The sequence below is a fragment of the Oncorhynchus gorbuscha genome, linkage group LG20 (assembly GCF_021184085.1).
Source record: "Oncorhynchus gorbuscha isolate QuinsamMale2020 ecotype Even-year linkage group LG20, OgorEven_v1.0, whole genome shotgun sequence".
Taxonomy (NCBI): Eukaryota; Metazoa; Chordata; class Actinopteri; order Salmoniformes; family Salmonidae; genus Oncorhynchus; species Oncorhynchus gorbuscha.
In genome coordinates this window covers 19,734,886-19,747,371 of record NC_060192.1, presented here as the reverse complement: position 1 = coordinate 19,747,371, position 12,486 = coordinate 19,734,886, and the positions used below count along the sequence as shown (strand labels likewise).

General features: G+C 42.9%; 1 protein-coding gene across 4 annotated transcripts in view; it reads right to left on the bottom strand.

Moving 5' to 3' along the window:
* Positions 1-12,486, bottom strand: part of LOC124007021 (unconventional myosin-VIIa-like) — a 49,346-nt gene that overhangs the window by 12,371 nt on the left and 24,489 nt on the right. For all 4 annotated transcript variants that reach the window (XM_046317266.1, XM_046317262.1, XM_046317263.1 and 1 more), the window contains 12 exons: positions 10,955-11,057; positions 10,620-10,745; positions 8,779-8,887; positions 6,846-6,962; positions 6,623-6,723; positions 5,062-5,148; positions 3,798-3,863; positions 3,465-3,578; positions 2,857-2,968; positions 2,401-2,444; positions 2,156-2,221; positions 1,832-1,951 (listed from right to left, as the gene is read on the bottom strand). In XM_046317266.1, coding sequence (XP_046173222.1) covers positions 1,832-1,951; positions 2,156-2,221; positions 2,401-2,444; positions 2,857-2,968; positions 3,465-3,578; positions 3,798-3,863; positions 5,062-5,148; positions 6,623-6,723; positions 6,846-6,962; positions 8,779-8,887; positions 10,620-10,745; positions 10,955-11,057 — 1,165 coding nt within the window. The remainder of the gene's footprint in view (positions 1-1,831; positions 1,952-2,155; positions 2,222-2,400; positions 2,445-2,856; positions 2,969-3,464; positions 3,579-3,797; positions 3,864-5,061; positions 5,149-6,622; positions 6,724-6,845; positions 6,963-8,778; positions 8,888-10,619; positions 10,746-10,954; positions 11,058-12,486) is intronic.

Genomic DNA, 12,486 nt, shown 5'->3' with positions numbered 1-12,486 from the left:
TTCCTTTGTCTGTAGAAATGCAGTGGAACGCAAGCTAACTCTCACGTGAACGAGCGTGGTCAGCTCATGGCACTCTGGCAGACCCAGACCCATGACGCTCTCATTCCCCCCTCCATACAGGAGAAGCATCAAACAAGGTTCTAAAGACTGTTGACATCTAGTGGAAGCCTTAGGAAGTGCAATATGACCCCATAGACACCGTATGTTCGATAGGCAATGACTTTTTTTGCCTGCCATATGAGTTTTGTTATACTCACAGACATCATTCAAACAGTTTCAGAAACTTCAGAGTGTTTTCAATCCAAATCTACTAATAATATGCATATATTTGCAACTGGGCCTGAGTAGCAGGCAGTTTACTCTGGGCATCTTCATCCAAGCTACTCAATACTGCCCCCCAGTCTCAAAGAAGTTAAGTTGTGAGGTTACTGTGTGAGGTGAATAAAACATTTGCGAGAAGCTCAGCTTATTAGTGGTGGACGCGGTGAGTTAAGACAATCGGAAATCATACATTGCCAAATGGGCACTGTGTTTCTCACAAGCGTAGCAGGTTGTGAACAATTTTTCCACTCTGAGAAAGAGAACAGTAAATGACGAATCAAATGACTGAGGATTAACACTATATTTACTGGGCCTACTGGTGACATATGTAATGGGGAATTGATTCATTTAAAAAATAATAAAAGAACAATCAAAAGGGCAAACACCCATAAAGGAAACCATGAAGGCACATGAATTGTCAGGAGACCACTGAGCACATTCTGGAGGAAGTACTTTGAATGTTTTTATTTAGACCGTAGGAATTCTAGAATTTTGGCAAAACATCAGAAGCCATTATCCTAACAGTGCACTGTGCACTTGCCAACTTTCCTTTCACAAGAGTCTGAAACCAGAGCTCTGTATATAACGATAATATGCTCATGTCTCCACCCTAACAATAGGAGACGTTGTCCCAAAGGCGGGAACGCAGGCGACAAGCTTTAGGTCTGCATATTATGCCCATAAAATATTCTGGACAGATTTTGGCGCGAGCGAGCCCACCCGCTTGCTTCGCCTCTTCCCCTCTGCTGAAACTCTCACCGGAGAAAGCATCTTAGTGAGCGAAACAGCACCCCTCTGTATATGTAGAAATAGTATGCCATACTCTTTTGGTCCAGACAGAATCAGATGCATGGTCAACACATACTGAGAAAGATGGGCACGGATGCTTTATCTGAGATTGATGAGTCTTTGTCGGCGCGTCTCAGTCAAATAAAGATCAATATTTCAATATGTTTTTTGGACAGGCAAGGAGGTAAGGTAGGGCGGGCCCCCTATGGCCCTGACCTAGACCCGGTTACTGCTGCTGCTTAGTCAACCCCTGATTGCCATACTGGGGACTGAGTAATGTTCATTAGGACACACCGGAGCAAAACATTTAGCTACGGAAAAGGAAAACACGCGTTTATTATTGGTCAAGTTCAGTCCGATTTCTTCCATTTCGTGCCTATTGAACACAACCCTGACTCTGAAGTTCACTCAATCTACACTCTTAGGATCAATACTGTGTTATAGATATAACTTTTAGCACTGACAATTATGCACCGTTCACATAGCTTTTGTAATGCACCTTTGCTTAGCTTTTGAAAGGATAGAGGATTCTGAAAAAGGGTTAAACGTTGAGGGCACAAACGTACTGGTGTTGTATCAGTAGGCTTGTGCACCCTTCCCAGGAAGTAATCCACAAAACTAGGGGAAATACTAAAGCAGTGGATGATACCTGGTTAATCTTCAGTGTAAGGTAGATATGAACAGTGCAGTATCTGAAAGGATATGATATATTGGTTCTCACCTGGTCCATGACCCTTTTGTTGTCCACCATGTCAGGAAGCTTGTTGCCGTTAGGTTTGATGCAGCGAACAAAGTGAGGACTGGCCACAAACATCTTCTCCATCAGCACAGCCAGAGAGTGCTGCAAGGAAGACACACATACACATTGTGGAGATGACTAACGTATCTGTGCATCTTTATTTTACAGCAGTCCAGTCTATAGGTAGGCATATTTAGGATTATCAGTTTGGTTCATACTTAGTGCTCAGACATTATGAAACCAAATGCTCAGAAATAAGAGGTTTATAAAGCCAGATGTGCTAGATAGAGTCAACTTCCATCTTACCTTAAACTGGGCCCCCACCGACTGTTTCCTAGTTGAGTTAAAGTTGTCATTTGCCTTTTGCATGACCTAAAGGAAAAAATATTAACATCCTTTAAACCCCGCCCCAAAAATCCACTTTATGCCTCTGACTTGTACTGTAAGAAAGGTCCAAATATGGCCTTGCTGTTAGTTACCAATAATTATTCTACAGAAACTGTCATAAAAAAATTAAAAACATCACTGGATTTGTGATCTACAATGCTGACCTTTGCTTTGCGTGGCATCAAGGTCCCTGTCCTGGAGATTGTGGCTGAAGATACATCAAATATAAATCATATGAATATTAGATATGAGATGCCAGACAGACTGTGATCAATGTTTTAAACGAGAACAATGCTCAAACTAACCACAGGCTGTACATGTATGGTGGTGTGTTCAGATAAGAGTAAGCATTTATTATTTATAAATCCGTACTACATCATTTTCTAAGAGGTGTATTTGTCCACAAGCTCTCATTGGGAACCAGCAAACGTCATTGTGTATCAGCTCTGATTCATGTCAAGCATGTGTACACTGATTTAATAGCTACAGTTTGACAAATCACTGTGCAAAAAGACAAATAAGAGATTGCATCAGAAAATAAAAACAAAGCCATAGACTGGTTCCTTTCTGGCTAAACGAAGAGCTGTAGAACACGGACACATTCAGATGGCCTCACGTACCGGCAAAAAGGACACTGAGTAGAGGGGTGACACTGTTGATGAAGAGGTCTCTGATGCTGGCTGGGATGGTATCTCGGTTCATCTCTAGGAAGCCTCCTCCATTATACTGGACCTGGACACAGGAAGTACAGAACACTTACACTTCATTTGAAGTCCATATCTACAATGCTTCATAAACACACTCAATGAGTTATTATGCAGTCATAATGTAGTATAAGTGTAGTTCTAAACAATAGCTTATAAATGGCCTATATCAATACTCATTGTGCATTATAAAGTACTATTATAAAGGAGGTATGTAACCTCACCTTCCCAGCATAGTGAACCACAGTGAAGAGGGGGCTGTGACTCCGGACCACCTCATAGTGCATTATAAAGTACTATTATAAAGGAGGTATGTAACCTCACCTTCCCAGCATAGTGAACCACAGTGAAGAGGGGGCTGTGACTCCGGACCACCTCATAGTGCATTATAAAGTACTATTATAAAGGAGGTATGTAACCTCACCTTCCCAGCATAGTGAACCACAGTGAAGAGGGGGCTGTGACTCCGGACCACCTCATAGTGCATTATAAAGTACTATTATAAAGGAGGTATGTAACCTCACCTTCCCAGCATAGTGAACCACAGTGAAGAGGGGTCTGTGACTCCGGACCACCTCATAGTGGGGGCTGCTTTGAAATTTACTGTTCAACTTGTCCACAAAGTCTCTGTCTGATGCCTTAGGGGACAAATAGGGAAAAGAGATTAGAATTAATACACAAACATTTATATCAGGGTTGGGGTCAATTTCATTTCAATTCCAGTCAATTCAGGAAGTACAATGAAGTACAATGAAATTCTGTAATTTGGTGTACTTTCTGAATTGAGTGGAATTGAAATAGAAGCCCATCCCTGATTAATACAGAGATGTATGGGTGTATGGAGACCACTACAGTACCTGAGGAAAGGCACTCTGCTCATCCAGGAGAGAAAGTATCCCAATAGGTTTAGTAAGGATCAGGTCCTGTGGGAGAGACACACATTAGTTGTATACGAGACAAGGAAAAACACCTAAACAAACACATTCTATTGAGAAAATGCATATTTGGGTTAATCTAGCCAATTGTTAACTGAGTAAAACAAACATGGTACACAACTTCATATGACTTTAAAACAGAAAATTCTCACAGTACAAGGAGAATATTTTGTTTTCCTGAAGATTGGTTAACAAGGTTTCCAGGTTTTTATTGACTAGGGCCCCTACACTGTAAAATGCTCTTGAAGTTGTATAGTGCTCAGTAGGCATTAGGACAGAGTGGGTACACAGCAAATTACCTGTGGATCCAGGTTGTGCATTACTTGCTCTAGGTCCAATCCTAACTTGAGTTAGAATTCTTCCCACAACTCCTAATGTGTCCATCTTATCCCATAACTTACAGACAGGCTCTACTCATACCTTCAGCCATGGACAGGGACACTATTTTCTGCCAAATGACACCAGATGCTTCTATATAGACAAGAGGATGATGCCACAGGCTGAAAGCTGAAGTGCCTATTAAGCTACTGGCATGTGACTGAACACTGCCCCGTCAGCATTTCCCCTTCCTGGGGTCTGCGTTCTTTTATATCTGCCAGACTCACAGTGGGTTTACACAACCTGTCTGTGTTATTACTGAGAGAGAGGGGGAGGTAAACAGAGTGAAAGGGGATGCAAAAAAGGCTGAGAGAGAAAAAGAGTACTACTGTAAGTGATGAGGGGAGAAAAAGAGTACTACTGTAAGTGATGAGGGGAAAAGAGTACTACTGTAAGTGATGAGGGGGAAAGAGTACTACTGTAAGTGATGAGGGGGAAAGAGTACTACTGTAAGTGATGAGGGGGAAAGAGTACTACTGTAAGTGATGAGGGGGAAAGAGTACTACTGTAAGTGATGAGGGGGAAAGAGTACTACTGTAAGTGATGAGGGGGAAAGAGTACTACTGTAAGTGATGAGGGGGAAAGAGTACTACTGTAAGTGATGAGGGGAAAGAGTACTACTGTAAGTGATGAGGGGGAAAGAGTACTACTGTAAGTGATGAGGGGGAAAGAGTACTACTGTAAGTGATGAGGGGAAAGAGTACTACTGTAAGTGATGAGGGGGAAAGAGTACTACTGTAAGTGATGAGGGGGAAAGAGTACTACTGTAAGTGATGAGGGGGAAAAAAAGTAGGTTGTGTCTTTTTACCAGGATAGGCTTGTTGTCTTTGAAGGAGATAGTCTCCCACTCGATGCCCTCTTCCTTGTATTCATTCTGCTCCATCAGAAAGATGTGCTGCAGGATGACAAATGCATACAAAGACGCATGCATGACTAAAAACAAAAAGGACAGCAGGTATTTCCAGTTTCTTTCACAAGAGCTTTGGTCACAGGGGAACATCTTTCATTGGATCAATCTGCTTTGTCCAATCGTTTCATGAGAAGATGGCACATTCAATAGTGTGTGGCCTTCAGTCACAAAAACGCCAACAGAAGCCCTGAGGCCCTAGTGATCCGACAGCAGTAAATCATCATAAGCAGATTCCTATGGCATTTGACCCAAATGTATTCAGTGCTCAAATGGACAGGCCCCAAAGGTAAACTGTAATGTTTACTAGCAGAGAGTAGTCCACAGCAGTGTGACTAGTACAAGTCGACCCTCTTTAACTCCAGCATCCCATGCATACAGTACAGTGAGCTCCAAAAGTATTGGGACACATGTTGTTTTGGCTCTGTACTCTAGCACTTTGAAATAAAGATGATATAATGACCACGAGGTTAAAGTGCAAAATGTCAGCTTTAATTTCAGGGTATTTTCATCCATATTGGTTAAACTGTTTAGAAATTACAGCACTTGTTGTACATTGGTCCCATAAAACATGGGGACTAAGGTATTGGTACAAACTCACTTATGTGTATCAAAAGTGTAGTATTTGGTCCCATATTCCTAGCACACAATGATAACATCATTCTTGTGACTCTACAAACTTGTTGGATGCATTTGCTGTTTATTTTGGTTGTTTCAGATTATTTTGTGCCCGATAGAAATGAATGGTAAATCATGTAGTGTCATTTGAGACACTTATTGTAAATCAGAATAGAATATGTTTCTAAACACTTCTACATTCATGTGAATGCCACCACGATTACAGATAATCCTGAATGAATTGTGAATAATGATGAGTGAGAAAGTTACAGATGCACAAATATAACCCCAAGACATGCTAACCTCTCACCAATACAATAACAGGGGAGGTTAGCGGGTTTTTTTTTTGGGGGGGGATATTTAAACCTCTAACTTTCTAATTCAGGAATATCCATAAACATGGTATCTGATAGTCTGCACATTAACCTAATATTCATTGTATCATTTTAAATTCAAAGTGCTGGAGTACAGAGCCAAAACAACAAGAAAACAATGCACTGTCCCAATACTTTTGGAGCTCACTGTATGTACTGTAGGCCAGCTGACCTAAAATGACATGTTTTTCTGAAGCCTTCCACTGAAAAATAACATTTAAAAAAAGAGACACTAATAGGCGTTTATAGCCATTTCAAAAAGCAGAACCAATTGCAGATTATGTTTGGATTCCTGTTCCTCTACTAATCCTAAATAAAGAGACAAGCTGACCACGTGTTTCTTTTAAGTGTTTGGGTCTTACGTTAACAAATCCTACAGGCTGTCATTTTAGGAGACTTAAATAGAGAATCACTTCTAAGGGACCCAAGATGACACGGCTACTTCTTTGTGCACTGATATTTACACTTACGTGGTTAAAGAAGTACTGCAGCTGTTCATTGGCCAGGTTGATGCAGAGCTGCTCAAAACGGTTCACGGCAAAATTCTCAAACCCGAAAATGTCAAGGATACCTGTAGTATATAACAAGAAAAAAGAATGGTCAATCTGACATTGACCATCTCTGGTTGAGAAGACGAAAACGTAAAAAGAGTTGTGGAATTTTGTTACATTTAAAGTTTCCCTTGAAACGGACCTATTTCATTCAGCTCAACGTCAAAGTCAACATTGGGAGCCAGCAGTTCGTTAACTTTACTGACAATCCAGCCGAATACTCTCCCATAAGCCACTTTGGCAATGGAGTCCCTGGCATCTGTAGATAAACACACAACAACAACATATTAAAAGAGTAAAGTGCTCTTGAAAACATGATTAATAGTCATCTATTTTGAGCTTCAGTTTATTCTTTTCTTTCCCATTGATGCCAAAGCAGTCAAGCCTGGAACGAAGCAAAAGTAATCCGCTAACCAAAAATACTAGCTCTAATAGCCAACCAACCAGCCTGTTACCAACCCTTTTAAACTTTCAGAAAAAACTATGCTTGACCAGATAAAATTATATTTTACTATAAACAAATTGACAACAGACTTTCAGCATGCTTATAGGGAAGGACATTCAACAAGCATGGCATTAGACAAATGACTGATTGGCTGAGAGACATTTATGTTAAAAAAAGATTGTGGGAGCTGTTCTGTTAGACTTCAGTGTGGCTTTTGACATTATCGATCGTAGTCTTCTGACAGAAAAACGTATGCGTTATGGCTTTACACCCCATGCTATATTGTGGATAAAGAGTTGTCTAACAGAACACAGAAGATGTTCTTTAATGGAAGCCGCTCCAACATAATCCAGGTGGAATCAGGAATTACCCAGGGCGCTGTCTAGGCCCCTTACTTTTTTCAGTCTTTACTAATGACACGCCATTGGCCTTGAGTAAAGCCAGTGTATCTATGTATGCGGATGACTCAACACATGAGCTACTGAAATTACTGTAACACTTAAAGAGCTGTAGTTAGTTTTGGAATGGGTGGCAAGGAATAAGTTAGTCCTAAACATTTCAAAAACTAAAAGCATTGTATTTTGGACAAATCATTCACTAAACCGCAACTACATATTGTAATAAATAATGTGGAAATTGAGCAAGTTGAGGTGACTAAACTGCTAGGAGCAATCCTGGATTGTAAACTGTCATAGTCAAAACAATAGTAGCTAAGATGGGGAGAAGTCAGTCCATAATTAAGTGCTGCTCTGCCTTTTTAACAACAATATCAACAAGGCAGGTCCTAAAGGCTCTTGACTGTTCAGTCGTGTGGTCAGGTGCCACAAAGAGGGACATCGGAAAATTACAACTGACTCAGAAGAGGGCAGCACGACTGGCCCTTAAATGTACACAGAGAACTAACAATAATATGAACGTCCATTTTTTTATATTTTTTTTATACATCTCTAATGGCTCAAAGTGGAGGGATTGACATCGTCATTAATCGTTTTTGTAAGAAGTGTTGACATGCTGAATGCAGTGAGGTGTGTTTGAACTACTAGCACACAGCTCAGACACCCATGCATACCACACAGGACATACCACCAAAAGGTCTCTTCAAAATCCCCAAGTCCAGAACAGACTATGGGAGTCGCCCAGTACTACATATAACCATGACTACATGGAACTCTATTCCACATCAGGTAACTGATGCAAGCAGTAGAATCAGAGTTTTTTTTTATTTAAACACCATATGGAACAGCAGAGACTGAAGAGAGACACACACAATAAGACACTCACTCCACACACGTACATATGGATTTTGTATTGTAGATATGTGGTAGTAGATTAGTGGCCTGAGGGAACACACTAAATGTGCTATGAAATGTAATGTCATGTAATATTTTAAAATGGTATATATAACTGCCTAATGTTGCTGGACCCAAGGAAGAGTAGCTTCTGCCTTTGCAGGAACTAATGAGGATCTTTAATAAATACAATACAATTTACAGTGGTTGGTCAGACAGACAGAGGCCCTACAACAACAGTTAGTATCCATGGTGGTTAATACGGACTCAGGCCCTCCTTTCTAATGGCTAAGGTGATGTGGTAAGGGAAGCGGATCTTGGACCAGAGCTTTTCTCCTTACCCTCGGCCTGCTGCTGGTTGTGCAGCCTGCGGATGGCTTCTCCTCTCGTCACAGACAGAGTACAGGTCAGACTCCTCAGCAACTCCTCCTCCTGCACCCCAAACTGACCCTGAGAAGGCAAACACACAAATATTAAAAGGGATACTTCAGGATTTTGGCAATGATTCTTTATGATCCGTCATCTACTTCCCCAGAGTCATTTGTATGTCCCTAATCACCCCTGCTGCTAGCGTGCCCTAATCACCCCTGCAGCTAGCGTGCCCTAATCACCCCTGCTGCTAGCGTGCCCTAATCACCCCTGCTGCTAGCGTGCCCTAATCACCCCTGCTGCTAGCGTGCCCTAATCACCCCTGCTGCTAGCGTGCCCTAATCACCCCCTGCTGCTGCGTAATCACCCCTGCGTGCCCTAATCACCCCTGCTGCTAGCGTGCCCTAATCACCCCTGCTGCTAGCGTGCCCTAATCACCCCTGCTGCTAGCGTGCCCTATTCACCCCTATTGCTAATGTGCCCTAATCACCCCTGCTGCTAGCGTGCCCTAATCACCCCTGCTGCTAGCGTGCCCTAATCACCCCTGCTGCTAGCGTGCCCTAATCACCCCTGCTGCTAGCGTGCCCTATTCACCCCTATTGCTAATGTGCCCTAATCACACCTGTTGCGAGAACCCAAATCCCCCCAGTATCCAGATCTGTGAAGATGTTTTGCTCATAATGATGACGATGAAAACTGGGCAAAGACCAGCTGATCCTGCGTCAGGTGGAGGTTAACCTAGCATCGTGAGCAGTACCTCTCCATTAAACTCCAAATATAGCCACTCGTGACCCTGTGTCTTATCTAAGCTAGCCAGATGTTGCCTCAGCCCACTGCCGGCCTAGGAGGGCTGCTAATCAAGAGGGACAGCGGAGCAGGGTGCAATCATTCACCTGTTTAAATTGAAGGCACGCACACACACGATCACCTGTTTAAATAGCATGTGGATCTATGCATACACAAACGAACAGACGCAGTAGAACGTTTAAATATCATGGACACACAAACTAGTTGAAAAGAACACACAAAGTGTCACAACTGTCTCCATGAGCCAGCAGCTGCCCATGTTAGAAAGGTCAGAGGTGATTTTGTAAAGAAAGTACTGTAGTGATTGCCTCAAAAATCCCCTTGTTTGTATTTACCATGTATGCTCAGGAGTGATAATCAACCGTTTCTTCCCCTAGCTTAGTCGCTGGACCCCTTCTTTCTGCTGTATAAACCACTATCAGATGACTCTTCTACTGTAAACTGTTGATTGGAACTGTTCTTATAGTTTATATTTTGCCATGTCAATACCACTGATGAACATTTATGGAGGAAAAGGGAGAAAATGCCTAAAGTAATCTTAGAAAACACCAACAGGTCAATAAATAAAGTGCATATGTTAACAGAAGCTGCTACCAAACGAGGCCAAATGGAATTAAATGTTTATCTTATTTAACTAGGCAAGTCAGTTAAGAACAAATTCTTATTTACAATGCCGGCCTTCCCCGGACAAACCCTAACGACGCCGAGCTAATTGTGCGCTTGCCCTATGGGACTCCCAATCCTGGCCGGTTGTGATACAGCCTGGAATCGAACCAGGGTCTGTAGTGACACCTCTTGCACTGAGATGCAGTGCCTTAGACCGCTGGCCCACTCGAGAACCCAAAATATACTCTGTAGCCACCCATTTCTATTAGCTTATTCATGAATCTATTGGTTTGGCAGTACCATCCTCTTAAGTTCGTAATAATTGATACTGCCAGACTAGCCATTTCCTTGAGCAAAAGAAATAATGGCAAAGAAGGAGTGGAGGAGGATGTAGACTCACAGCTGTGGCTTTGAGCCAGCCCATGGACTTGCCAGTGACCCTGAGCACGTCGGTCTCTGTGGGCTCAAACATGATGTTTCCCAAAGACAGGATCCCTGCCAGGATAGTCATCATGTCTACCTTCTCCTGATGACACAACATGTACATATATACAATCAGTCCATCTGTCAGTCAATCAATTGGTCATTTATCAACTGGTTAATAACATCTAACAATTTGTTTATCAGTCAATCAACCAATTAGTCCAACAAAGTTACAATCAATCAGATTCAGATGTCCTCATGGCTGTCATACTGCAAACGGATGGATGAGAAAGAGTTTCAGAGAGGTCTTACCTGTTCCTGAAATCCCACCATGTCCATTGCGTTACAAACTTCACTGTACTTCTCCCCCCATTTCCTCACTATGTCCTCAGAGCCGTACCGCCCATTCAGATACCTGACAGACACAGCCACAGAAACACATTTATACAGATCTGATGAGTGAGCACAGAACACACACACAGGCTACATATGTAGGGGGCATAACGGTCAACGCATTATGCATATCTGATTGACAAACACTTTGAGGCTTCTACATTGCTGCACTGTATCATAGGGCACTACACCATAGCAGGACAGCCACTATCACAGGGCACAACAACTGACAGGGCACAACAACTGACTGTATCACAGGGCACAACAACATAGCAGGACAGCCACTATCACAGGGCACAACAACTGACTGTATCACAGGGCACAACAACTGACTGTATCACAGGGCACAACAACTGACTGTATCACAGGGCACAACAACTGACTGTATCACAGGGCACAACAACTGACTGTATCACAGGGCACAACAACTGACTGCATCACAGGGCACAACAACATAGCAGGACAGCCACTAACACAGGGCACAACAACTGACTGCATCATAGGGCACTACAACATAGCAGGACAGCCACTATCACAGGGCACAACAACTGACTGTATCACAGGGCACAACTGACTGCATCACAGGGCACAACAACTGACTGCATCACAGGGCACAACAACTGACTGCATCACAGGGCACAACAACTGACTGTATCACAGGGCACAACAACTGACTGTATCACAGGGCACAACAACTGACTGTATCACAGGGCACAACAACTGACTGTATCACAGGGCACAACAACTGACTGTATCACAGGGCACAACAACTGACTGTATCACAGGGCACAACAACTGACTGTATCACAGGGCACAACAACTGACTGTATCACAGGGCACAACAACTGACTGTATCACAGGGCACAACAACTGACTGTATCACAGGGCACAACAACTGACTGTATCACAGGGCACAACAACTGACTGTATCACAGGGCACAACAACTGACTGTATCACAGGGCACAACAACTGACTGTATCACAGGGCACAACAACTGACTGTATCACAGGGCACAACAACTGACTGTATCACAGGGCACAACAACTGACTGTATCACAGGGCACAACAACTGACTGTATCACAGGGCACAACAACTGACTGTATCACAGGGCACAACAACTGACTGCATCACAGGGCACAACAACATAGCAGGACAGCCACTATCACAGGGCACAACAACTGACTGTATCACAGGGCACAACAACTGACTGTATCACAGGGCACAACAACTGACTATCACAGGGCACAACAACTGACTGTATCACAGGGCACAACAACTGACTGTATCACAGGGCACAGCAACTGACTGCATCACAGGGCACAACAACTGACTGCATCACAGGGCACAACAACATAGCAGGACAGCCACTATCACAGGGCACAACAACTGACTGCATCACAGGGCACAACAACATAGCAGGACAGCCACTATCACAGGGCACAACAACTG